Source organism: Amblyomma mixtum, chromosome 5 (assembly GCF_055824585.1).
Source record: "Amblyomma mixtum isolate Tamu chromosome 5, ASM5582458v1, whole genome shotgun sequence".
Taxonomy (NCBI): Eukaryota; Metazoa; Arthropoda; class Arachnida; order Ixodida; family Ixodidae; genus Amblyomma; species Amblyomma mixtum.
Window position 1 is genome coordinate 13,484,956 of NC_143016.1, and position 25,830 is coordinate 13,510,785.

Sequence of the window (25,830 nt, forward strand, 5' to 3'; positions counted from 1 at the left end):
TCATCTTGGCAACTGTGCATATAGACATTTGTACAAAAACGCGCAGACGTATATGCGTATATCACTCTTATGTACAACCACGCCACCGTCATCAACATGAGAGCGCACAAAAATTCACTGAGACATGTAGTTCAATAGAATAGCATCTCTCTCTGTATATATATAATATAATAGACAAATAATGATAACACAATAATGTGGGCATAAATAAATAAGTTAGGACAACATTTTTCGTGCAAAGAATGCATGACTTGAGAAAACAAGTGAGAGGTGCGGAACCCGTTCGCACCGAAGTGAAAGGACACCACAGTCGTTGAATGAGTGTTCGTGAAGATTTGAGTAAACGCCGGCAACGAACCCACTATCCGCAGCACGCCCGGCCTAATTTCGCGCTCTTCGAATGCAGTGCAAGCAGCAAAGCAGAACTCGAACCACTTCTAACTTATTATTTCAACGAGACGTTATAAACAGGCCCACTGGAAGGAATCCAGGAACATCTGTGGAACGTAATAGTTTCTATCAAGGGATTCCCGTTCGCTAGTCTGTTTTGTACGCCGAGCACTATACTTTAAATACGCACATTACCAAGCTTTTAATTTTTTTTTTAATTTGCGGTGCGGATTAGCTGAGAAAGTGGGTTCGCGGCGACGCAATGATTGACGCGGCAACAGGAAGAAAACGCGTCATATGAGTCACAACGAAAACGGCGAGATTCAGACAAAGGCACATCGCGGCGATCCATCATTCTTCGTGAATTTTTAGCGGCAAGTAGTAGATTCCATTAAAAGGGGATGATGATGCAACAAGCGACAAAACTTCGCGAAGATGTCACGGTGAGACAAAGAACCGAGTACCTGGTCGTGTTCAAGTACTAGCCGCAAACAGGAGGATGAAAAAGAAAGTAATAACAATAAAAAAAGAGGAAGGCACGAAGGAGATGCCGATTGGCTGGCAGGGCGAGATGCAGAACGGGCGGACGCATGGTTATCACTGGCGGAAGCGCCTCGCCCGCGTTCTCTCTCTCTCTGTCAGGCCCTTTTAAAAACCGCGCGCGCGTGCACACACGAACACGCGGATTGCGATCAGCGAGTGCTCGGAAGAAAAAAGTTCATTGGCAGCGGCAGGCACGCGCGCGCGATATCTGGGAATGTTTGTGTCGGCCTGCGGAGACCTTGGCTGAAGGAGAAGGAAGGTGGCGCCAGTTGGTAACGGTTCCGTCGCGTTCCAACAGGACGCCCCGCTCCAGGCACTAGCACGCACTTGTGTCGGGCGAGGGTCGTGTACGCATGCTTTTTTCTTTAGCTGTTTTATGATTCTGGCCAGCACTTTATTTCCTCGGGTCTTTTAAAGTGCGCGAAGATGCATAGTTTCGATTTGGCAGGTAAGAACACATTGAGGTACGTACGAGTACGAAGCTACTCGCATGACAAGCAGGTTTCGTGTTTGAAAGGTTTGCAGGATGAAAAAAAGCTGCGAGCTAAGCCGTCCGCGCGTGTGCCCCTTGAACAAACCACTGGCGACGGTGCAGCCCACAAAGATAAAGCCAACAATTTCAGACAAAGCTCGCGGTTAAGGCAGAGCCAACCGCAGCAAACTCTGCTCACGCGTTTCGTGACAGAGAAGAAAGTAGAGGCGGTGACCGAGAAGAGCATGCGTGACTCGTCGCGACCCTGCGCAATATGCGGCTTAGGGGCCAGACTTTGCAGGCATTCATGTCAACCGTTTAGTGCATTCAGGTGATACGGCCGCGAGTGAGAGCTCAGGTATGAGCAGTCGGTAAAAAGAGTGAAACTAGAACTGCTCACAGGGAGAAAATCAAATGAAGCCGAAAGCTGGCTAATTGCGTAAGGGTGTGTTTAGGCTCGACGAATTCTGGCCAATTGGCTTCATGATGAATGGAAACCAATCTGCCAGTGTTCTTTTTGCTAACGAGAGGAATGGGTGCATGATAAAGTGAGGATAGAATGCCTGCACAGTCTGGGCAATTGTTGTTGGCAGTTCAGAGTAGCTGAGGGTTCCAGCAGGCGATGGATATGATAGCGGCAAGGCGTCCGCTATCAGCTGGGCATTAACGCGCATACACGCAGGTAGGTCTTGGTAAGTTCAACGTGCATATGCAGTGGATCCACTGTCATAGCGGACGTCACACTCGTGCCGGATCCCCGGCCTGTCGAAACCCTCGGTGGCCCTATCTGGCCCTATATCACGGTGACGCAGACAGGGCCGGTCAGGTAGCGAGGGTGCACAATGTTATAACGAGCCCATCAACCACCGAAGATAGCAGTCGCTATTAACAGTGCACAAAGACAGTGAAGTGTGTATGTATAATATATGCGTCCTACTTTCGTCGGAACATGTCGCTGTACAAAAAGACGTGCACACTTCGGTCAACAACACGAGAAAACAAGTTTAACAGGCACTAGGCACACAACCAACAGTCGGAACAGGTTCCTGGGGCCCCGTGAACAACAGACAGGTGCTCCCAGGTTTAAGGCAGCCCGACTACATGAACAGGAAGGCCAGTGAAGGCAGCAAGTGGAACATTTTCGCACATGAACGCTGATAGCTCGCTAACGCGGTGATGACGAAACGATTAGTTAGTTGATCCCTGAATAACGAGCCTTTTCACGACAGTGCTGACTGTGCGCAACTATCTGGCGATCAGAAAAAAAAAATAACCGCAGAATGTTAGTGTAAAGTGAGGCATGAATCTGTGTCTACGCTTCCTCATACCGAAAAAAAAAGGTCACATTATAAAACAACCGCTTTTCTATAAGTTACATAGGAATATTTGCATTTTTCCGTTGATGCAAAAATATATCGTTTCTCCTCACTCCTCTTAAGAATCTCTTCCAGCAATCATTCGTTTTTTATTTAAGCAAATCTGTCCTGTATACTTCTCTTCCTTGACTACGCAGACGTTTCTTTAGAATACCAGGCTGATCTGGCAAAGATACTTTCACAAAGTTTCGATTAACGTTAGCTGACCGCCAGCAGAGCCGACATTTTGGCCCCCATAAGTTTGGCCCGCTTAACCCACTGAGGGTCGCCTGTGAAAAGACGCGCCTCCGAGCGAAAGCTGTGAATGGCGTGAACGCAACTGCCTAATCGAATAATGTGCCGATAACTCCCAAGGCCAGCTCGCGACAATGCATCGGGAAACCTGCTCCGGATCGTGACCGAGGAGCGTTGAAGTAGCTCGGCCATGCGGGCCCGTCACGAACAAGGGCCGCAGTTCTTGGCGGCAGTGCGGGCACAGGAAACGGTCACGAATGCGATCGCGATCTGGAGGACGCCCATTCTGAAGGCCACGTCACTGTGCATTTAATAGCAGCGCTGCTCTCTCGCAGGTGCCGCGCAGCGTTTAGAGCGACTGCAACTTGTTCCTGCATACGGGAACATGGATTTTCCCCAAACTATTACGGCTTCCAACAGCACAAACAGAGAAGCAGCCAGTAGGCGCGCTGTTTCCCGTACTACGCTACACGACTGCGATGTCTTTCCCAGTTCTGAACAGCTGACGCAGCGGTTTTACCCTCCAGAAAGCGCTGTGCGCGCACAAGTGATCGACGCGTTGTTAAAGACGTGTGTATAGGCCGCGACTGTACACAAATCAGAGCATCGCGTCGAAATGATCGAATGCGAGCAGACACGACTGTGCGTACACAAACACACTGTGTAGTACGAGAGGAATAGCTCCCGAAGTACCACTTTTGTAGATGACCCTCAAAGCATGCGCCGACGGTGTGACCGCTCTAAGGGCTGGTTCCCTTCAGTGGTATTCGAATGGGTTTCCTCAGCACATGCTCTAGTGGTCGTTGCCGTCTCAGCGCGACCTCAGGGTCTTTCTTGCTTGGAGCTGCTGTCGATTCAGTGTCTAATTCGGTGGCGCACGCCGGCACGCATCCCAGTGTCCACCGGTCAGGGCCACCAGACACAAGTCCCCCGGTGTGACTCCGGGCGTAGAGGGGACCACACACAAACACGCACGCACAACAGTCCTCCTGCTCATCAGGAGACGACGGCCATCTTGTTGTCGTAGGTGCCCCCGTTGGGCGTACTGTCCTCGGAGCGGCTCGTTCGGCGGCCCTTGATGTAGCAGCCTCGCACGTAGCGCGCGCCGAGCAGTCCTGCGTGTCGCCGCACCAGCGCCACGATGACCAGCAGGGCGACGGCGAACAGGGCGCACGCGCCCACCGACAGCACGGCCACGTGCACGGGGCTCAATAGGCGGTCGTCGCTGCCGTCGGCAGGAGGAGACTGCGGCGGCGGCGGTGGCAGCTCGGTGGACAACGGCGCGCCGTCGATGCCGCCGCTACTGGCAGCCTCGGGTCGTTGGGCGGGCCACGAGGACGCCGTCTCTGCAAGAGGTAAGGCCGTCCGTCAGGCTAATCTTCGAAAACAGGGCACGGCCGAGGTAACATATGACCGGCGATTCTCCAGTTTTCTCATTCGGTACGTCAACACTGGCCATTCCGAGTTCGGCGCCCCCTTCAGACAGCCACGGTCCACTAAGCCTTAATGTGCGTTATAGAACAGTTGAACCTCGTTACAACTAAGCTGAAGGGGCCCGGCGACTACTTCGTAATAGCCGTAGCTTCGTTATAGCCCGTGTTGACCGAGCTTCCAAGGGGAATTATCATTCCTTCGTTATGTCCGAAATTTCGTTAAAAACCGCTTCGTTATAACGAGGTTCGGTTAGACATATCCGTAGTTCGTACCATTCTAGTTCCATTTTTTTTTTGCTTCGTCTTGATTTAGTTGCTGATCATATCCTCACCGTCAGACAATATTCTTGACCGGGATAGATAAACTTTCCTTCCTCAGGCTCGAAATAAATAAACGGAAAGAATGAAGACGGCAGGAAGCAAATAGAAGAAGAAAGAATGCGGCGCCACAGTACTAACCATCTGACGATGGCGGCGGCTGCACCCCCTGGTTGCAGAGGCTGGAGCTGCAGCAGATGAGCTGGGGCCACCGGGCGGCCGAGTGGACCGCGGGCCGCCGGTTCTCGCACAGCAGCGGCGTGCGGCTGTTGATGCATCCGCGCGTGATGGGGTCCGTGTTTGGGTCGCGGCTCTGCAGGTACTGCGTGTAGCACATGGACGTCGTGTTGCACCGGCTGGTGCCCTGCTCGCGGCAGTGCTGCGTGGTGCAGGCGCACGTGATCTGCTTCCCTGCACGGCAGAAAAGGGAGAGGGAAAATAGCGTTTCATTCATTGCGACATGTCCGCCTCACGAAAGGAACGACAAATATACAGCAGTGACGCATGTTTGCTACGCCAAAAATCGAAGCTTACTGCTTTCACACAAAGCACAAAAAAAAACCGAAACTAAACAGAACGTAATACAACGTTGACGCAGTACCGCGAACGAAAACTTTTGTTCCTGCTAATCAACTTCGGCAGGACTGGTACAGGACCTGCAGGTACACCCCTTGTCAAAAGTATTCAGCCCACGGGGTTTGCTTGTGAGGCCTGCAGCCAGCCTCGTTATTCACCCTCCGCAACCGTAATCTCTGGGAAGAGATATGCCTTCACGTCCTTAATTATCCCCAACTTTGAACTGCTCGATGTGTTAGGGAGGCCGCCTAAGCAGCTTAGAAGCGAACCCCTAGGGCTGTATACATTTGACTGGTGCTGTACTTATGTGCGAACATTATTTTGGAACACTCACATCTCGACTATTCGAACTAGAAGCGGACAAAACATCTGTTCCAATTACACGGAATTGGAATCAGGCGGGAAGCATCATCCCGCCACGCTTTAATAAACGTGACATTGATAGGCCCAAAGCGCTATTTCGGATAAACCGGAAGTTCGAAGTAAGAGAGTTGGAATGAAAGAGATCCCTCTGCACAGAGTTGCGCCTCGTGTACTTACGCGAACTCGGCATGTTTGCTGCTCTCTAACGTCACTGATGTTAACTCGCAAATTTTTCATGTTTTCAAATGTTTTCAGAAGTTCCTCTTCGTGCAGTGTTAAGAGGAGCCACTGGCGCTCCCAAAGACGTCAAAATCGTTTATAGGACAACTAACATGAATAAGGACTGAGAGGGACAAAAGCGAACGAACTGAGGTTTATTACGAGCGTTTTTGCCCTGGCTTACTGCGTCTGCTCCAATACGACTCGTCTGATGCGCGTATAAGTGTGCGGCATGGTCCACAAAAATTAAACAGTTCGTCGCTCAGCGGTTAATGAGGAGAAAAGCCGTGAAATGACCCGGAACCGAACTTGTTAAGTTTCGTATGTGGAGCGCTGTAACAGTTGCAGCTGTGTTCTGCAAAACGAAACATCGCGTGTATGTCCGAAGGAAAATGGGGGGGGGGGGGGGGGGGGGGGGGGTCTATCGCATAGCCCTGAACTAAAACAAAATTATTTGGGGGGAGGGGAACAAAATAACCACATTGGCGCAAGAAACGAGGACACGGAAGGCACACGAAAGACAGGACTCAACAGGTTCAACATGAACCAACTCGCCCAAACTATAGTTTTACATAACCACGTTGTTAAAGAAATGCACTGCGTAAATGAGACCCTACCCTGTCTCCTCCAGTCGTCCTCATCCCTCCTGTAAGGGTTAACGTTAAGTCCGCCCATACTACTTGCCGAGAATCCCAGTTACTCGCAACAAGTATCACCACCGACCGCCTCCGCACTCTAAAATCGCATTCCGGTCAGCGTCAAGGGGCTGAATCAAGCAGCGGCAACTTGGCTGTCCGCCACACACCAACCTACTCGACACATTCCCACGCGCACGACGCGGACAGCCTTTTTTTTTTTTTTTTTTCATAGACGCAGCGCTAGCAGGGAACGCAGGAGTACTCCGACGGGTCACTGCCAGTGACGAGCCGTCATCGACAGCGAGCTACTGGCCCCCGCTGCCAACCGTGCACGCAAGGGATAGGAGACGAGCTCCGCGACGGCGAGCGGAGAGGCGGCGGTATCCCAGCACGTCGTAAATCGGCCGCGGCCGACGAGGGGGCGACGAGGGGCCTCCCCGCTGCGAGGCAGCCCCCGCCGCTCGGCCGCCTCCCCGTCGAGAGCCCGGCGACGCGAATCCTTTCTTGTTGGCACAACGGGACCTTGGGCGCGTGCCGACCTGCGAGCGGCGCTTATAATGCGGCGACGACAATCGACGCCTGACATACTGACACGGCGGCGCTCTAGGGGCGTATTATTCTGTGTCGCTGACACGACCCCTGGCGCTGAACGCTCTTTTTGTACGTGTACAGCGGGTACGAAAAGCGCGACACTTGTAGAATATGCCCATGCGCTCGAAGTGAAAGGGGGGAACCAACCGTTTGTCAACAATGAGGTCGCTCTGTAAATACAGGGGACCAGGAGAGCAGATAACGTATTGCGACCAACAGGACTGCTGCAAGTGGCCATCAAGGACGCCGATAGGCAAACAGAACACGCCCATGTTGTAGGCGGTGTTACGTGAGGAGAGATACAGCACATCATGCATCGGAACTATTTATTGAGGTGTTAATTCGCGACGTCGGATTAGAACTAGTGGTAAACGATAATGCGTAGCTGGGGATGTTATATCTAAATAAAAATTCATGTACACTTACACCGCCGTGTAACATGATGACACAGACATCTGCGGTGTGCCGACGCTGCGCAGACCAAAGCTATGGAATGATGAAGCATCCAGAACGGCAAAGGGGCGCAAGTGAGGCCCATCAACACATGTGAAATTATTGGAGAAGCGCCGAAGTGCAAAGTGGGTGACTATTTTAGTGGTAAACAAGATATATATGGGCTTGGTGTTTAAACCTGCTTTTGATTTTGTTTTTAGGGGAAAAGGCCCCTGCATCCATCTTCGACAGACACCTACTTTTCGATTTTTGTTTTTCTATTGCGTGTATTGGAGGTCTGTGGTGAGCATAGCACAACTGCTTTCACGAGGTAACCGCTCCCCATCACTAAGATCACTGAGGTGATTAACAAAGAGCGAGTGAAAAACCCCCAGAAGCAAACCGACCCTCACCACAACCTACTCAGGTATTTTTCCGCTCCTTTGTCCTTCCAGCAAGCAATCCAAGTATCGACGGAGTAGCTAACAGCTAAAGCTGAACTTCAGCGCCAGCAACGAGCGGCTTATGCGAAACTTTCGATCAGAGAAACGCGTGCACTCGCTGATCATTTCATTTCCTCTCTTTTAATATACGTGGCTGCCGTCGCAAAGAAAAGCTTTTGCAATCCTTCCGTTCGGTGGCGTGGGATTCCCGCAAAACTGCACCAAGCATGAGAGCGTTCGCCACGGAGAACACATAAGGCCGTATACGCACAACCGGACAGTCGAATGAGCAATAGCAGCATGGCCGGATGCGCACCGGCATCGGAAATCGCGCGCCTGGACCCCGAAAAGCCGTCTGTAAAGATGGCTCGTCTTCTCCCAGAGAGGGCGAGCCCGACCGCGCACCAGGGCGCGCGCATCTGGTCCTCTCGGCGTCGTCGGCCTTATCTCCCCGGACAGGCCGTTCGCCAGAAGAAGCGGCGTTCGTGGGAGAAAGCGCGCCGCCGACCGCCTATCGCTCGCCGCCATCGCCGCGGGGTTCCTCTGCTGCACCGGCCCTGTGTCGCCCCACGGCCGACCCTCCGGTGACAGCAGGAGAGTAAAGACGGCCTTCGAGGTGCATCAACATTACGTACAGTCGTGGACAAAAGTTTGCGGGATGCGAATTCGCGGGAGAGATTCTACGCGGTCAGGCAAGCCAGCTCAACGAAAAACCGGGAAGCACAAGGGGACTAGCGTGCTCCGTCCACTGGTACCACCAACCGGCATGGCTACGTAGCGAATCTGCTCAGAATTTTTGTTTTCCCAGTAAGCCTGCATCCCGTAAACTTCCGCGTGCCGCGTACTGGTATACATTTACCAGATGTTTCAGGGAAGCCCTTCACTAATTTTTAAAGACAGAGTTTCCGATGAAAACAGGACCTTTCTGCGGTATAGCAAAACCAGTCCTGGAGGACGTCAAACAGGCGAATCATATGAACTAGTAAACTGTGGCCAACTAGTAAACTGTGGCTTACTAGCCGGTCGCTAGTAAGAGACATACTAGTTTTTGGAATTTCGAAACTTCGAAAACGCGATTACCCTCGCCGTTGCGGCTGAACAAATTTCGGCCATTTGTCGCGCTGTTCGAAGCTCAGGCGCCTGTGGGGAGCCCAAAGCGACGTCATTCAAATCACGACACTGCGTGATGGCTACTACTAACGGCCGCCTACCAATCTCTGATTGGAATCAGGCGCCTATCTGTAAAAGTTAATAAGTTGACAGGACTTAGTCAATCTCTTTACTAGTTAAAATGACTGGCTTGTGTTTTTTTTTTACGTCGCGAACACTGGTATTACTATGCCGCAAGAGATTCTATTTACCTCAAAAACCCCATGTTAAAAAATTAGTGGCGGGCTTCCCTGAACCCAGCTCGGTTTAGGTAAATGGTGGTTCCTTATTTCCTGATTCGCTGGCTGACCTGTGACGACGCTGAATATGTTTTGAGCGCAAATACGCGCTCTGTCCGTTGGAAACAAAACGTTGCGAAGCCTTCGCCTGGCAAAGACGCCTGGTCCACCACGAGCACAGTGGCTCGTGGTCAGCTGTGCCGCCCGGCCAAGGCGCAGGCGCGAAAATATCGGAGAAAGGAAACGGGTTAAACAATCACAGCCAAGCCGCCCACAGTAACCACGTGGGCTTCGGGACACGCCGGCAAAAAGCCAGGGTTCTTGACCTTCGCCGCGACCGCCGTGGTGCGACAGGAAATCGAACCAGCGACCTTCGCACGGGCCCAGCCACGGAACGCCCTCCCTCTCCGGCTACCGCAACAAATGCGCGCCGCGCTGCAGAACGAAAACGGCAGCGCGAGAGACGCTTGCCCCGCAGAGTGCACTCACCGCAAACCTCCCCTCCAGCGCCACTCATTAAATGCGCGAGTGAGGGCGACGGACTCTTCTTCTTAGGGCCGTCTACGTTCCTGCCCCCCCCCCCCCCCCCCCCCCCCCCCCCGTCTTCCTGCTAATGGCCAGAGAAAACGTGACACAGGGAAAAACAAGATGCCAGCGTCTAGCACGCCGCACTTTGGCTAATGTGCGTATCTCTGAACCCCTTTATCTATTTATTTATTTTTCACATGATAAACAGCCGTGTTAATCTCATCAGGAGGATTACAGAATGGAGGACTATTACAACCCTTCAGACGTCTCTGACTCGTTTTTCGAAATTCCTTACGAAGCCTCTGTTCTACCTTTTGATGAGCTGGTCGGTACGGATAACGACAATTGCTCTTGGACAGTTGAAGAGCAACTCAGGACAATTTCTAAGCAGTTACTGTTCTTAGTAAGAATTGATATGTGGTTCTTTCTGGGTATGCTGACGTTTGTACGGCAATTTCAGCAATTTTTCCGCCACTCGACTCAACGCTTTCCGTCAGCATTGAAAAAGGCTGGTTGCCACCGCTTTGAAGTGGACGACGATTTAGCCTACACTCTGGGATCCGAGCCCTAAATTTAAATTCGCTGTCGACGTGTGCATCTTGCTTGCGAAATCAACCATTGATGACAGCGCCTGTATTTCGTTTTTCGGTCTTTTCTAGCTTACAACAGCTCAATTCGCAGTGACAGTGCGCCCTTCGTTATTAGGGAGTGGTACTCCATCGATGTGCGCCACCTTCTATTTGTCTCCAGCGTCCCTTTAAGTTTTGATAGAAGAGCAGCGACAGGCTCCATGGGGCGAGATGAACAAGTCCTCTGCGTGGTCTTTCCACACTTACCGTCGCCTGCCTTCGCTACAGGCACTCACTCTTTACAAACGAAAGAATGACCCCACCAGGAAAACCATTTCATGGTGCTCCCATCTTGCTATGCTGCACAAAGTCAAATTCAGACGTTCTATCAGGAACACAAGCTTTGCAACCGCCAACTAGAAAGTTTGTGACCGCAGCACTTTTCTGTCGCGGTTACACTTTTTGGACAGGCTGAAAGAAACTCGGCTGCTTTTGAAATTGACGGGCGCAGAGCTGCAGCAAAGTTTTCGAATGTACTGAGAACTACGTAATGGCTAAAAACTTGTCGCGAGTAGCTGGGCCTTACTCCTGAGCGCTTTCCCGTCGCACTAACAAGGAGGCAACGGCCGAGACAGTCTCAAAAAGCAGCTCTACCTAGGGCAACTCGCTATAGCTACGGGCGACCGCAACATTTGCAAAGCGACAGGGCCGCGCGCGCGCATTTCGCTGCGGCGGCGGCCAGCTACTATTACTGCCGCCTCAGTGCACGCAGTCCAGTCCGAAATTCCTCCGCGTTCCCTCGGGGCGGCCCCAACCACAGGAATAAGGAGAGAGTGCGAAAGAGGAGAGAGGATGAAGAGCTATCAAATGGACGACGGTGGCACGAAAAGTCATCGCGTGCACACCGCCGCACCGCGCGAGCGGTTGTCTTTGCCGGCTCCTTCATCCCCCCACCAACCCCCACCTTGCCTCCAACTCGGCCTTTCGCCGGACGCTGGCCTCTCGCCGCGCAACCCCACGTCACGATCGACGTGGACGCAACTCGGAACCCGCAGCAGCAGCACAAAGGAGCGCCCCCCCCCCCCCCCCCCCTCCCTCTCTCCTCCAGCCGGAGTGAAGGGATGCATATCTGCTGGCCCTCATGCAGCCACCGCGAAAGCGAAACAGCGGCACTCCAGAAAGAATCCCACTGCACGGCGGGCAGCCGGCACGGAAGAAAGCTGCGACGGAAAAGGGAGGAGGGAGGCAGGAGTTTGAGTTCGCTTCACCGCAGCCAGAACCGGTCTCCGTTATTATCCTAATAACCCGTGGGGGGGGGGGGGGGGGGGGGGGGGAGGTGAGTGAGGTGGAAGGGAGGCTGCTGCTGCGCCCGAGGAAGGAGACCGAGTGCACGACGCCGCGGCTCACGCACGCTCCAATGGCTTCGGAAGACGACGACGACCGCCGGCCAGCAGACCAGCCAGGCAGCCCGGCGGCGGCGGCCGGGAAACAGAAACACACGCACTCCTCGGGAGTCCTCTTTCGCCCTCCCTTCCTCAGAATGCCGGCCGAGCAAACAGACGAAGAGGAGGGGTGAGCAAAGCAAAGCAAAAACAAGCGCCCGGCGGAGGAGGAGGAGGCGGGTTGCTGCTTTCAGAGGGGAGCCGCCGCCGCGCGCTCACGACGCCGCCGCCGATAGCATCGTGCGGGCCCGCCGCGGGCGTCGTCTCCGCGCCGCTGCCGCCGTCGAGAAGACGAGGGGGCCCCGTCATTAGACGCTGACGGCTCTTCGGAGCCCGCAGAAAAGGGAGGCCCGTCACTCGCCGAACCTCCCTTCACGCAGACATTCAAATTTTTTGCCTCGAGACGACAGGGCCCCCAAGAGCAGATGCTTTTCTTTCCTTCTCCTCCCATTCGCCGCGGCCTTTCTTCTTCCCTCAAGAGTTCGGCGGCGGCTCGGATGTGCCGGCGCGTGTAATTGCCCGCACATTTCCGGAGAAGTGATGCGCTCACGAAGTGCGCTGTAAATTGCAGGGTGTCTTCTGTTTCCCCTGCTCCGCCTGAGGGACAGATCCACCACAGGTTTTCGCTTCTCTTTCGGTTGGTCCGTCCGGCCGTCGAGGCGGACTGAAAGAAATGCCGTGAATTCGCTTTTGTTTCCTTTATTTTTCTATTCCCCTTCTTCACGAAGAAGCCATGCGTTTCTTTCTTCGGCCGTGCGTGCCACGGTCGCATCTGACGACGCTGTTTGCTAGATGTGATGGCGCACGGCACGGAATGTGACCAGCCCACGGCAACGGAAGCGCGGACGAGAAACCGGCGCGGACAATGTCTCAAGCTTTTCTGTCTATGCTGGGAAAACTGGAAAAACGTGATCAGATTCCCCTACACAAATCCCCAAAAGGAGGGGGTCACGCCTCCTTGTTTTTTGAACGCACCTTCTTAATTCGTAATGATTGTCTTTTACTCACTACAAGGGAATTTTAGTGATCTCTGTTATGATTGTTGGGGTCACAGATGTCGCTAGTCCTGGGGGACACATACATGACACAAATGAAAAATTAAAAATGACTGCCGTTTCTCCTCTACCATCAACCCCGTCCCTACTTTTAATTCCTGGGGAAACCCCTGCTTCTCCTCTTCATGTGTCAGTGAGATCGGAATAGTGTGAAGCTCCATCCAATGTTCGTCAAAACTGCTTATTTCCGCGCGAGCTGGGGGAGTTTTTTCCCGGTGAGTGCTTTGCGTCCTTGTCATCGGTGAGCCCGAGCTCTGACAACGGAACGAGGGATATTGATTGCTACCAGTGCGCCATAACGTAACAGAGGACAATGAATCCGTCGGTAAACAATATAAACATTTGCAGTGCAGGACGCCTCCTTGAATGCGCGATAAACAAAGCAAGAGCACGGCAACGATATAGCACGCGCTGCACTAAATCGGAACTGGATTCTCCTTCGAATCCAAACGAGAACCCAGCGACTTCGATTGGCGCCGATTAGCTAGTTCGTCGCAGTGTAGCGAGAGGGCTTCAGATTCCTCAATCTCTTCGGAAATACTGTCGAACCTCGTTATAACGAAATGGTTTATGACAAAATAATGGATATAGCGAAGGATTGACGATTCCCCTTGGAAGCTCGGCCAACGTGGGTTATAATGAAGCTACGGCTATAGCGAAGTAATCGCCGGGCCCCTTCAACTTCGTTATAACGAGGTTCAACTGCGCAACCAAATATCGCTTCTGCTCTTACATGTTGTGAATGAGAGATTTCCCGCACACAGTACAGCCAGCGTGCCTGGAACCCTGAGAACCTTCTACATGTTTCAACACTACGGCCGACCATGCCTGGCAACCTGAGAGGAACCAAGGTGTTGCGATAACACCAGCACGCAGAACAACGCCTACACAACCATCCGTGCAAGCTCACATTACAGAACCAGGCAGAAAGAACAAGAAGCCTCGTTAGCACAACACCGTTGTTTCGCAGCCGCGCTGGGCCCTGCCCGTTTCTGGGACGCCGCGTCATGCCACGGCGGCGATTACACGTACTGGCACACCGGGCCGCCAAATTGCAGCCAGAGAGGGGAATCGGAAAGGACCCGCAGCGCTCGCGGCATAATAGGCACCGAGGGGGAACGACGCGCCTCGATTCCGAATGTGCCGCGCGGCCTTGAAGGAGAAAACAGTCCCATCCGAAGCTCCGCGCGCATCGAAAAACCGAGCGAACAGCTACAAAAACGAAGACGCCCTTCTCATAGGCCCCGCGAAGAAACTTTACACTCTTGTTTGTTTAGTTTTTTTCTTCCACTCGGGACGCGTCGAAAGAAGCGCGCGCAGGGAGATAGCGAGTGCAGCACAGAGGAAGGGAGCAGGGGGGGAAAGGAGCCGGGCCGTCTTTTTCTCCTCCGGTGCTGGGGGAGATGTAATGATAGAGCAGTAGGCACATGCGGCAGGGAAAAGGCAGCAGCAGCAGCAGAAGCCCTGCACAAACGGAACTCGGCCCTTCCCCCACTCCTCCCACCGCCCGCACGCACCACAGCACGGCTGTGTCTTTGCTCTCGGGCGCGTTTCTTTCCTTCGACTGCTGCTGCCAGGTCGCCCCGTCGTAATCGCTTCGTCGAAGCGCCGGCTGTCGACCGTGCACACTGCCACCTCCTCCGCCGCAGTTGGGACTCGAACTCTCGACCCTTGTCATTCTTCCTCCGACCGCTCCGGCCAACCAAGTAAAGAATGAGGGAGGGAGGAGATGCGCGCGTGGGGGGAAGGCAAGTGGAGAATTCGAGAGCTCGCTCATCTTCCGACGGCGGTCCGCACCTCAGGCGGCAGTGGCAGAAACCGCGGGCAACTTGCAAAAGCGGTCGCACATTTTTCTTTTTGCTATCATTTCTTTGGGACCCCGGTCCTTCTCCTAGTTATACGGAGAAGCCGGACAGGAAACGGCGCCTGCATTAGGACTCTCATTAGGGAGTATTAGCGGGGCTCCCAACCACGCCTAGCACTGCGCCAACGGTTTGCCCGCACGCCATGTATATTGCAAATGCGCGAACAATTCCGAACGGTGTGGGACCTATATACGATCGGGTGGTCACTGCATATGTTGGCGTTCCGCTGAATCCGCCTCCTTCTAGGAGACGGCTGAAGAACGGGCCCACGTGTGCCGCGATGAGCAGGCGGCCAGTTGCGCGCTTCCACGAAACGATGCCCACACAAGGACACACGGAATCAAGCTCAACGAAAACCATGCACAGGTGCGGTCAGAATGCACGCTGTGCTACCCCAGACGCCGCGTTATCTCGGGGAAGGCGTGGTTTCACTGATTTCTCGCAAAATGACTTTTGTTGGTAGGTGTATAAGAGATCGAGGATGCATTACGAGACTGCGATTTTTTCGTAAATGCAGCATCGTAAGCTATTAGCAACATGCCATGAGTCTTTGACTTCTGAATTCGCCATCATTTCTAACAAAGTCGCGGCTCTTCAAGCCTTTCGTTCGACTATGATCATACGCTGTCATTCGCTTGTTTGGCCACACGTCACGGGTTTACTGGAAACGAAGCTCGCAGTAGTCAATAATACGGTTACCGAAGTATAAAGCTCACAGAGTACGCAGATATACCGTTAAACCACACAGTTTTGTAAAACCATAAGTAACAGACTCGCAACCAACACCCCGGCAAAAGTTGCAGCGCACGAATTCCGTCGGCGCTTCTTTTCTTCTTTTTTTTTCAGGGACCATAGCCATTAGTTCGCACGCGTAGTGACAGCCCACGTGCGTACCACTATGAAAAGCACCATGATCAGGAAGCGCCGATATCATGGACACACACCACGTATCATACCGAATGGGGTTGTACTGCGCGAGGCACCTAACAACAAAAGTTCATGGCAAAGCAAGAAAAAAGCCAGCTTTGTGACGAGGGCACCAAGGCACAAGTATCTGTGGTGACAACGCGAGCAAGTGAAGACTCGGATGGCAGCGAAAGAAAAACTCTGTTTAGAAAGAGTCAGTTATCAGCATAAGCCAATGGCATTCCTGCCTCCCGGGCCGTCGACAGTGGCACATAATGGTATCTACGACAGACCTCGAATGCAGCAGCAGCGCAGCCTGTTCTGGCCGACTTCAAGACGGTGGCATCTGGGTGCAGAAACGAAACAGCGCGGCACATGAATCGTTTCTTTTTTCCAACCATCGCGTCCAAAGCGTGTCCCCTAATGAGCTACCCCGACGCGCTCATTCTGGCAGCCGACGTCCGCCGTTGCCCGAAGTGAAAGCAACGCTTCCTGCTGGTGTTCCCCACCACCGGGCAGTTCCCCTTGGAGCAGGAGAGAGTATCGCGCGTACTGTCTCGGACAGGGCCCCGTCACACCGTGGCAGCGCCGGCGTCGGTAAACCCGCGGCGTCGTCGCGTCGGCGTCCGCAGCCGTCACGCCCCTCCGCCACCCCACTCATTGTTCAAGGAAGCCCGGGCGGCTTTCCCCCGCCACGGCCTCCCGGCGCGCGGAACAGCGCTACAGAGGCACCGACAGCGGCGCCAGGCCCCAATCAGTAGTGCACTACGACGACGAGTAATGCACAGTCTTCGCCAGAGGTAAAGAATCCGCCGTGCGCATGACCGTAGCTAATACGTGAGGCCCACGGGGTATTCTTGGAGGTTCCGAACTTTTCAAGAGTGAGGAGGTCTACAGCGTCGGAGCACCGGCAATGCTGCTGAAGACAGATTAAACGGTCCGGAGGCCTGCTCTGCTCAGGTGCGCAGCGGGATCCAGAACCTCACTTCCGAAAGGAGCGCTACAGGAATCCACACTGGTGAATGGAATGGGGAAATAAGAAAGGGCGGCGAGGCGCTATTGGTCTTCTCCACATCTTCTCTCTCTCATCGGCTGTCAAACGTAGCGACGAAGACATGTTTACTGGCCAAACATATCGACAGCTGGACACTCGGGAGTGTTTACCTTCTTTATTTATAATACCGTAAGCCCTTTGCGGGCTGTTCCAGGGTGGGGGGAAATGCTGAAGAAAGGCACCTTACACGGAAGAGAGGCATATTATGCAGAAAAGATGCAGAAGATTGCAGTGAGACCAAAGTCAGAGTACGCAAGCATAATGTGGGACTCACACTGCCCGTACCAGATCAATAAACATGAAAAAGTGCCAAGGTTAGATTTAACGTTTAGATTCTCCGCTTGCCGCAAAACGATGTCCCTGACAGCTCTACGCATCTAAGCTCGACTTGGCGAACTAGCCGCACGTATAGAAAAATGGCCCGACTTAAGTCTCTTTATGCGCTCCGTGAAAATAAGTTTAGTTTAGATTCTACTCTATATATCCAACCGCCAGGCACATTATCTCCCCGTACAACCACCTACTCGCCACTATGCCGTACCCATCCATATAGAATTGACCTCTTCAAGTACACGTTCCTCCCGAAAAAGCATTGTTGAGTTTAATAACCTGGATCCGAACGTTTCTCACGGCGCTAATTCAGCCGAGAATTCTGAGCAGAAGAAATACTTTTGTATTCTATACGAAGAAAAATAATCAGAAGAAATGCAGAGAAGGGCCGGGTACCCGCACTCCGAACTACGATTACAGAATGTCGTACGTGACGCAAAGCTTTGTTCGCGCCGTCGCTCACCGGTCAGTGCCCCCTCCCCCTCACGTCGCAAGTAGCCGAGCCGGGACTGTAAGCCATGGATGGGGAGTGCGTCCATCCAGTCATCCCGTTACAGCCTGATTTCTCAGCGCAGGAGGGCTCTCTCTTTCCAGCTGCCGCTCCAGCCCAGCCGCGGCCTGTTCACGACCGCAGGTGCTGGCGCTGGAGCAGCTGCCACGTATGCCCGAATGGCTGCATCCTCCTCCCCCATTCGCCCCCCTATCCCATCCAAAGCTGACGAGGAAATGCACCCATTGTTGCGTAACATAAGCGGTGACTAGTCCAGGGTCACGTCTCGAACTAAGGCTTGGGGTGCCGGTATACATCTTGTGCTGTACCACGCACGGTGACGAGCGCACTACCCTGCTGCATCTTGAGCGACGAAGCGTGGCAATTAGGCAATAATTACCGGCAGCAATTACGCGCTGACTGTGGGTGAGGCGCGGCGGACTCCTAATGGGCTGCTGCGCCGAACGCGCCCGCGGCTATCCTGCATTATATAAGGGTTCCTTGAGAAAGGGAAAAAAAAATATAAAGGCGAAAGGCTACGTACCAAGAAAAAAAAAGAAAAAAAAGGGATGCACACGAATACAACGACACTGTTTTTCTAAGGAATCGTAGCGCAGCCGCTTCCTTCTTTTTACAATCATTACATTATAATTCGTGCCCAAACGATCCAAGCAGTAGGGCCAGAAACCCAATCATGCAAGAAAAACCCATCGTGTACAGTCTCGTTCCTCAGCGAAGTGTGCCCTGTTCTGCTTACACCGATCCAGGAAACGCGAGTTAACAATGTTGACGCTAGCTTGCTGTGCACTACGAATGTGGGCTCTATATTATTATTATTATTATTATTATTATTATTATTATTATTATTATTATTATTATTATTATTATTATTATTAGCAGTAGTAGTAGTAGTAGTAGTAGTAGTAGTAGTACTAGTAGTCGTAGTATATTTGTGAGGGAAATGTTGCGGTGTTTAGGGCGATAGCGAACACAGATCAAAATGTGATCTGGGATACAGTTTACCGACCAGCCCTCGCCTTTCCAAATAGCACAGCGATAGCTCTGACTTTTTTCGCCAGGTGACGAGATCCTGGTCTGGTCCACTGGCCTGGGAGTGGCAGTGAGCATTATCGAATGGGAGGGCGCCATGGGAGGGAGAGAGATAATAGAGGGACCGGAAATGCGGGAAGGCTTAGCAGGAGAGGTTTCGTTCGCCTACCCAGTGACCTGTGGGAAGGGGTGAGGACAGAGAGGGGGTGTGAGAAGGATTAGGAAGGGGAACATGCGTCTCCATTACAGCTAACCCAAACAGCAAGTTTACAGCGACCTTGTTAGGGCAGCGCAACGAACGACGGGCTTTTGATAAGTGAACACATAAGCAACCTTTCCTCGGAACATCGACAAAAAATTTCAAAATCGCGTCGTTAAAAAGCACTATAGGCGCATTTTATCGCAGACCGCGCGGCGTTCAAATGATAGCGGCAGCAGATACGTATGAGCCAGCATGCATAAGTCGAGTAACTATTTTCCTTATGGCATTTAGTTTGCTATTCATGTACAGAACTTATCTGGATCTTAATAAAGTGGGGCACAAGTGTCAATTTTTACGTTTTTCTTTACAGCAGCGATCCTCTCCTATGGCCTGGCATAAATATTGGCTCTAAGACAAATACGACTACCGCTTAGCGCTATATTCATGAGCGAGTGAGTGTCGATGTCACCCTCCACCCAATGCGCAAGGTAGTTTTGCAACCCTTTTACCAAGCTAATCCCACGGCTTTCTGTTCCAGTTACTTCCTGAAACTGCCAAGTGGGTCGCGGTTAGAGGCCATACTGATGAGCAGTGACCACTTTCATTCTGAACGCGCACTGAAATATTCAGTCGTCGTGCCCCGACTATGCGATTTCGTAACTCGGCATAACAGTGCAGCTGCATTATGCACGTTATTCTCAATGCGAAGCAAATGTAAAATAATTGATTCAGCGATGAATATGCAAATGGAAAAGGGGAAGAATTTTACCCTCCGTTGCAGGCACAGATAATGTCGCAGCAGCATAGAATTATGTACGTTTGTGCGATGATGAGCGACATCGCCGACTTTCCTTTCGGTAAAGTTTTATTAGTTTGTAACACTTAGGAGACGTACACGCAGATGTGCCAGTTCAAGTGAGTAGCTCACGAAGTTTAAATGTGTCAAGATGAATTTGTGTAAAAGTTATTGAGCATCAGCCAGCTCACAGGCCGCGACCCAGAGCACTCTGAGCTCATTAAAAATTTAGAACGAGGGGGAGGGAGGTATTAAGGAAAGGTCAGTTACAGATCTCTTTCTTGACTGAATCATCACCAAAAGTGAGGAGGTTATGAACAAAGCAAGGGCTCGACACTGTCTAGCCAGCGTGCTCATTTACATTTGATCACCTTTTCTTCTTTTAGCAGAGTCGTGAAAGTGGGCAGATCTCTATGAATATTTCCGTGTAGCGGTGATCATGTACTACATACCGTACTTGTGCAAGAGCAAACAGAGATGTACCAAAGCGCGAAGGCGCTTTTGGCCCCGAAAATAAGAAGTGAAACTCGCCCTCCGGAGGCTGTTTATTTTTCTCTCTTATCTTGCTATATCGCGAACGAATGAGGATATGGCTTTGCACTTATCGTTGACAGCGACAGAGAAAGTCCAGACAAGTTCATTTGTTCTCTAGCACACGTCTTCGCTGCTGTTTGAGAGTAAGAAATGTCGATCTGGACTTTTGCACACGTAAAAAAAAAAAAAGAGACTTTGCTGGGGGCGCAAACATAAGGGAGAACGCACCCAAAGAAAGGCATTATAATATGAAGTTCGAAAGTCGGGGCTCCGGTTTGTACGATGACGAAACCGTCAACAAGGGCAAGTTTCATTAAAAGCGTCGAGAAATTTGACAGAAACGAGGAAAAATTGAAAGGCAGCAGCATTGAAGGCGTGGTTCTAGAATGAAGCAGTCAAACCGCAGTCAGGAAATATGCGTACTACTATCACTCTTACGTAAAAACTATTCCAAGTAACGTCACCGGGTTAAACAAATGATTAAAGAAGTAATAAAGACAGAGACGGGGAACTGAAGCTAGAGTGGAGCTGAAGCTGCACCTCGCATCGCAGCGAATCGTTACGCGACATTCAGAAAGATCACGATGCATAACAGCACCATAGGTTGTCGTATATCAATGGCGCATCGTATCCACTGTCGTATCGTATTGACTGTCGTATCGCTTTGGCGACATTTTTTTTTAATTGTCCAGCGTGCGGACGGTCGCGAAATGCTCCTAAATGGCAACAGCATTTTTCGCACAAGTTTCGTTTGGCCGACGGCCCAGCTACAACCTCCACAAGAGTGCACCGCTGTAGCGGGTTGGCAGTGGGGTTAGGGTTGGGAAGAAGTGAAGGATGTAACGTAAAAAAAAAAGAAGTCGTCTCGAACGTTCATGTGCTCTGAGCTATACAGAAGCGAAAATGTTCCAGTATAGACCCTCGTAACGTGGTAAACATCTCCGCTGTTGAGAGGACTGACAGCCAGCTTTTTTTTTTTTACGCCTCCGTCCTCCCCCCGCCGTCAACGCGTTCGAACTCGCCTACAGCCTCCAGCGTTATTAATGCGAGCCGCAGCGCACCTGGAGAAGAGGCGCGACAGTCGTCGTCGTCGCGACGACGATGCCCCGCTGTCGCCGTCTCCGCTGCCAGCAGCGGCAATTCGTTATATATGTTTGTGCGCGGCCGAAGGACGGAAGACGCGTCGCATTCCTCCCCGCCGATAGAGGGGGGGGAAAGGAACCGCTTGTTTTCGATCCACAGAACGCGGGCGGCCCCGTATAGGCTGTTTCGCGTTTCTCCGACGCGGTTCACCGCGCACCCCGCTGTTTCCCGTATTGTTTCCCAGCAAGGATGGGCGGCCAGAGCGCGCGCAGCGACGCACGCAACCTCATTCGCGCAATTTATCTCGCGCGGTAATGAGCTGCTGGTCCGTCAACCGGAGCTTGTTGACTTCACCCAACGCTTTGCTGTGCAAAACAGGCAAGACTGATCGATTTATGGGCCCTTCCGTGCCGAGGCAGCAGTGTGTAGGAACTATATACGAGGCCGCAGTGGAGGGCTCTGCATACCTAACAATTCTGGACAAAAGCGTTTTCTATAGCGGGAATCCGTTTATGAACGCAGTTTCTTTTCATATAATGTAACATTTCACTATAACAATCAATGCATCCGCACATCACCCGCCAGCAGTCTTTTTTTTTTTTTCTGTTAACGTTCTTGCTATCGTCAAGGGCGTTCTCTAGTGGTTTTCTGTGGCAGTATTAACAGTTCGATGCAATCGATGGAAACGCTTTAAAAGATTTTGGTACATATTCAGAAGAATGGATCCTTGCCTTCAATGTTTTCATATCAGTATCTTACAATTTTATAACTTTCAAAACTTTTGTCCGAGAATGCTGGACATGATCAGGTGTGACGAAATCTCGCTGTTATAGATGCAAATACGCGCCTGATTAGCACAGCGACAATGTGATTATAGCAGAATGTTCTGCCGGACTAGTCGGTGAAAAACATTCCTTTCCAAACACTTTGCGAAAATGCTATGACGGCAAGACTGCGCTGTGTGTATGCCTTCTCTTGTCAGTACGTCCTCCTGTTCTCGCAGTGTTTGAAAATTTGATTTTGTCGGGAGTGAGACGTCCACGTTGGTCCGAAATTAGAGTGATCACTGTATGAACTTTGCGAGGACTCTTCAGAGTTTAGGGCTAATAGTACGTTACCTCCGAAAAGCCTGAAAAATACTAAATACCGAGCTGTACTGTGTACTCTCCTATATCAGTGCATGTCAATGCACCCTAGGTGGTTGAAATTATCTGGAGCCCTCCACTACGACGGCTCTCACGGCCTGAGTGGCTCTGGGACTTGAAACCCCATAAACCATGCTTTTCAAGACACATATGCTCGTGCAGTTCACATTTTATTTGTGTGTATTTTCTCCCCTGTGAGTGCATATTTTCCAGTATATACAGTATACAAACAGGCGTTGTATAAAATCTCTGTACACTCTTCATGTAAAGCCTCGTCCATTTTGCACCTAGCCATCTACTCTATCAATTTCACTGAGGACCACCCTCCTATCTTTTTCAATTTTTGCTCGGACAGCGTTGATAAAGGCATGCTGTATCGTTTGTGACATGTGCCAAATGGCGTGCCCACGTACGTGTAATGTAAACAGTTTATGCTTGAAGCAGCAGTGAAACACAATGCCTTACAGCTGCGTCTGCCTATCTTATTTACCCACCGTTGTTGGTTTTACGCGCTCTACTGGGGTTGTAGTGAGCGGTCCATAAGTCAGGCGTAAAGCGCACACTTGAGCAGTTAATCCGCTCATTTGCTCTGCGGCACTGTAATGTGAAATGAAATGAATAAATAAATACCACGCGATATCACCTGCGAACGCTCAGTAACCCATCAATTGAGACAGTTAGTGATAATGAGCAGATAACACAACTCATCATGATTATATATATATTTTTATATCTCGACTTTTTGGAGGTGCACAGAAGTGCCTGCAATTAAAATGCGACCATTGCACTCGGGATCCTCTTCTCTACCGCCTGGGGGTTTTGACTGCAGTAACTGCGCTATAGAAGACTACAAGTATCAATTCATAAACTAAAAACTATCACGACCACAACTTAGGAGCAGAGGCACTGCACCACAGAACCTACAAGCAGCAGCATCCCCGCACATATATGACAACATTCGGCGTGTGCACCACAGCAACGCTGACGACTGAAGATTTTAGTCTACACCATCTTTTAAAGTCCCAGTCGATAGTTTTCATCCGCCGCCTCCTCTCATAGCTGCACACGGTTCACCCTCTTGCGAACGTGAACGGCCACAAAGATCTTGTCGCCAAGCCAGACGCGCTTTAGATCGACACAGTACGAGTTCTGCCAGCGCGTCGTTCTGTATCTGTCCCGTGTCATTCGCGACTCCACCTCAACCTAAATACTGTTGAAAGAGAAATCCCCTTCAGCATCCGGACGCCTTGCCACGGCATCCAGCGCGCCGACGCGACTCTGATCGTCGCAGAGCGCGCTGACACCGGCTGTCAGCGACGGCGCGCATTGCCCGGCCGTCGACTCATCCCCCTCCCAAGCCCGACCCCCTCGACTTCCCGAAGCCACGGCGGGCGCCGGTCACCGAAGCGCCGCCGGGAGAATTCCTCGGCGGAAGGGGGGCTCCCTCCGCGCCACCCGACCCGTTCTGCTGGCCTCGGGCGGGGTGGCGCAACTCGGGGATCCACGGTCTGGCTAGCTACTCGTACCGCGTCTCTTCGTTTTCACAGTGGCACACAAGCCAGCATGTCCTGCTACACGGCTACTATAAATACGAAAATGACTTGTTACTGGCGCTGTTTTAAAATAACGAATTACAACTTGCAAAAGCTCTCGTTGGGGTGTGACTATCGGGTACGCCGTAGAGTAGAGTTCAGGGCTGATTTCGACCGCTGGTGGGTTTTAAATCTCGTCGAAATCTTACAACACAATCCTTAATCGAAATGTAGCCTCTGAGACCAGAAAGCCAAGGAATTCCAATCGGCACCAGAACCCCATAGCCACTCTAGGGAGCATCGCTTTGACTCTCAGATGTTGTCAACTTATGAATGTTCGAAGACTTCAAAGCACAGAATGGGTGTGCTAAAATAGCCGGAAGTGCATGGACTGCATCTCGACCACACAGTCAGGCATTACCACAATCGCCAGCTCAGCCTTGGAGGCAGGGTAGTAAGTAACACGTATAAAGCGCAACGCATGATGGACGACCGGCGCGGCCACGATGATCCCGGAAAAGGGAAACGTGCCGGGCTGGTTCTGTGGCCGGCACGCCGGCCGGTCCTTCGGAAAACTGGCTGCGTCGACCTCGATTTCGCGCCTTGCTCTACGCGGGCGCTTCGCTAACGCACGCAAGCAAGAAAAAGGCAGCGTGTGACCAAGGCAAGGACGCCCGCTCTCCTCGCGACAGTTCAGCGGCAGCAAAGCCGGCGCTCCAACTAGCCAGGTGCCCGGCGTCGGCTCCAACTGTTTCACCTACTGCCGCGGCGCCACGAACGTCGCGACGGCAGACGCCTGTTCGCGCATGAGCGATGCCGCCGCTGACGCAACGCCGCCGGGCCCAGTAACGGAACGGCCGAGGGAGCGGGCGCGCGCGTTTTCCATGTTTCTCTTCCAGGTCACGTTCCGACTCGTTAACGCACGCGCAGCCCAACGCGGAAGAAGCGGAGCGCCGCATGAAACAACGTGCACGCTTTGACAACGGCACTTTCAGACCAATCGCTGAGCTGATCACAAGTGCAAGTTTAGAGGTGCGACCTGTTAAGGAGACCAGTAGTGCCATGATCACTGTCACCTTCGTCATTAAACATGCTCTTCAACGTTTTAAAGTTCTTACGATCTTACATACTTTACTCGGCGAGGTAGCAAGCGCGGTCACATGCCGTTAATCAGTCAAAACTGAATTTATGGAAGACTCTGCCTTGAGGAAGGAAACAGCATGAATCTTGGAAAGTTATAAGACCGAAAACAGGCCCATGCAAATATGTAAAGCGAACTCAGCCGCGAAAAGCACACGTCGCGCACGAAATGTGCCACGCGGCATGACGTTCAAAGGCATGTACTCTGGATGCGCAGAGGACTCACCTTGAGCGAGGACGACGCATTTTAGCACAGCACACAGCAGCAGCCCGAAGAGGGTCCTCGCAAACAAACTTGCTGCTCCGCTCGTAGTACGCCCGGGCGCTGCCATCTTGGATTCTTGCTTCAAAGCAGACGACGCGTCCTAAACAGACCCAGCGCTCTGCCGGCAACGCGCACCAAGAAGTCGTCGAAAGTCGAGTGGTTAGCTCGCAGACCACAGGCACATAGCACTACTCGTCGACGCGCACACTCGGCGAGAGACGTGCTGATGCGAATCGGTCGAGTGACACTCGCGAAGTGAGCCTCCACGATGCATGCGCGGCAGACCTGACGGCCTCCGACCACGACCGGTCTGATGAGCGAGCTCGCCGAGGCTGCCGAGGCCGACGGGCTAGCAGACGACGCGGAGGCGCCACAAGCGCTTTAGGACCGGCTCACTAAAGTTTACCTCTCTCCGCTCTCTGATTGGC

At 52.1% G+C, this 25,830-nt stretch overlaps 1 protein-coding gene across 1 annotated transcript; it reads right to left on the reverse strand.

Moving 5' to 3' along the window:
- Positions 1-25,705, reverse strand: LOC149341319 (uncharacterized). Its single transcript, XM_089543347.1, has 3 exons — positions 25,364-25,705; positions 4,908-5,177; positions 1-4,361 (listed from the first exon to the last, which is right to left on the reverse strand). Exons 1-3 carry the CDS (start codon positions 25,467-25,469, stop codon positions 4,012-4,014), a joined length of 726 nt encoding a protein of 241 aa, XP_089399473.1. The 5' UTR covers positions 25,470-25,705; the 3' UTR covers positions 1-4,011.
- Positions 25,706-25,830: the final 125 nt, after the last annotated feature.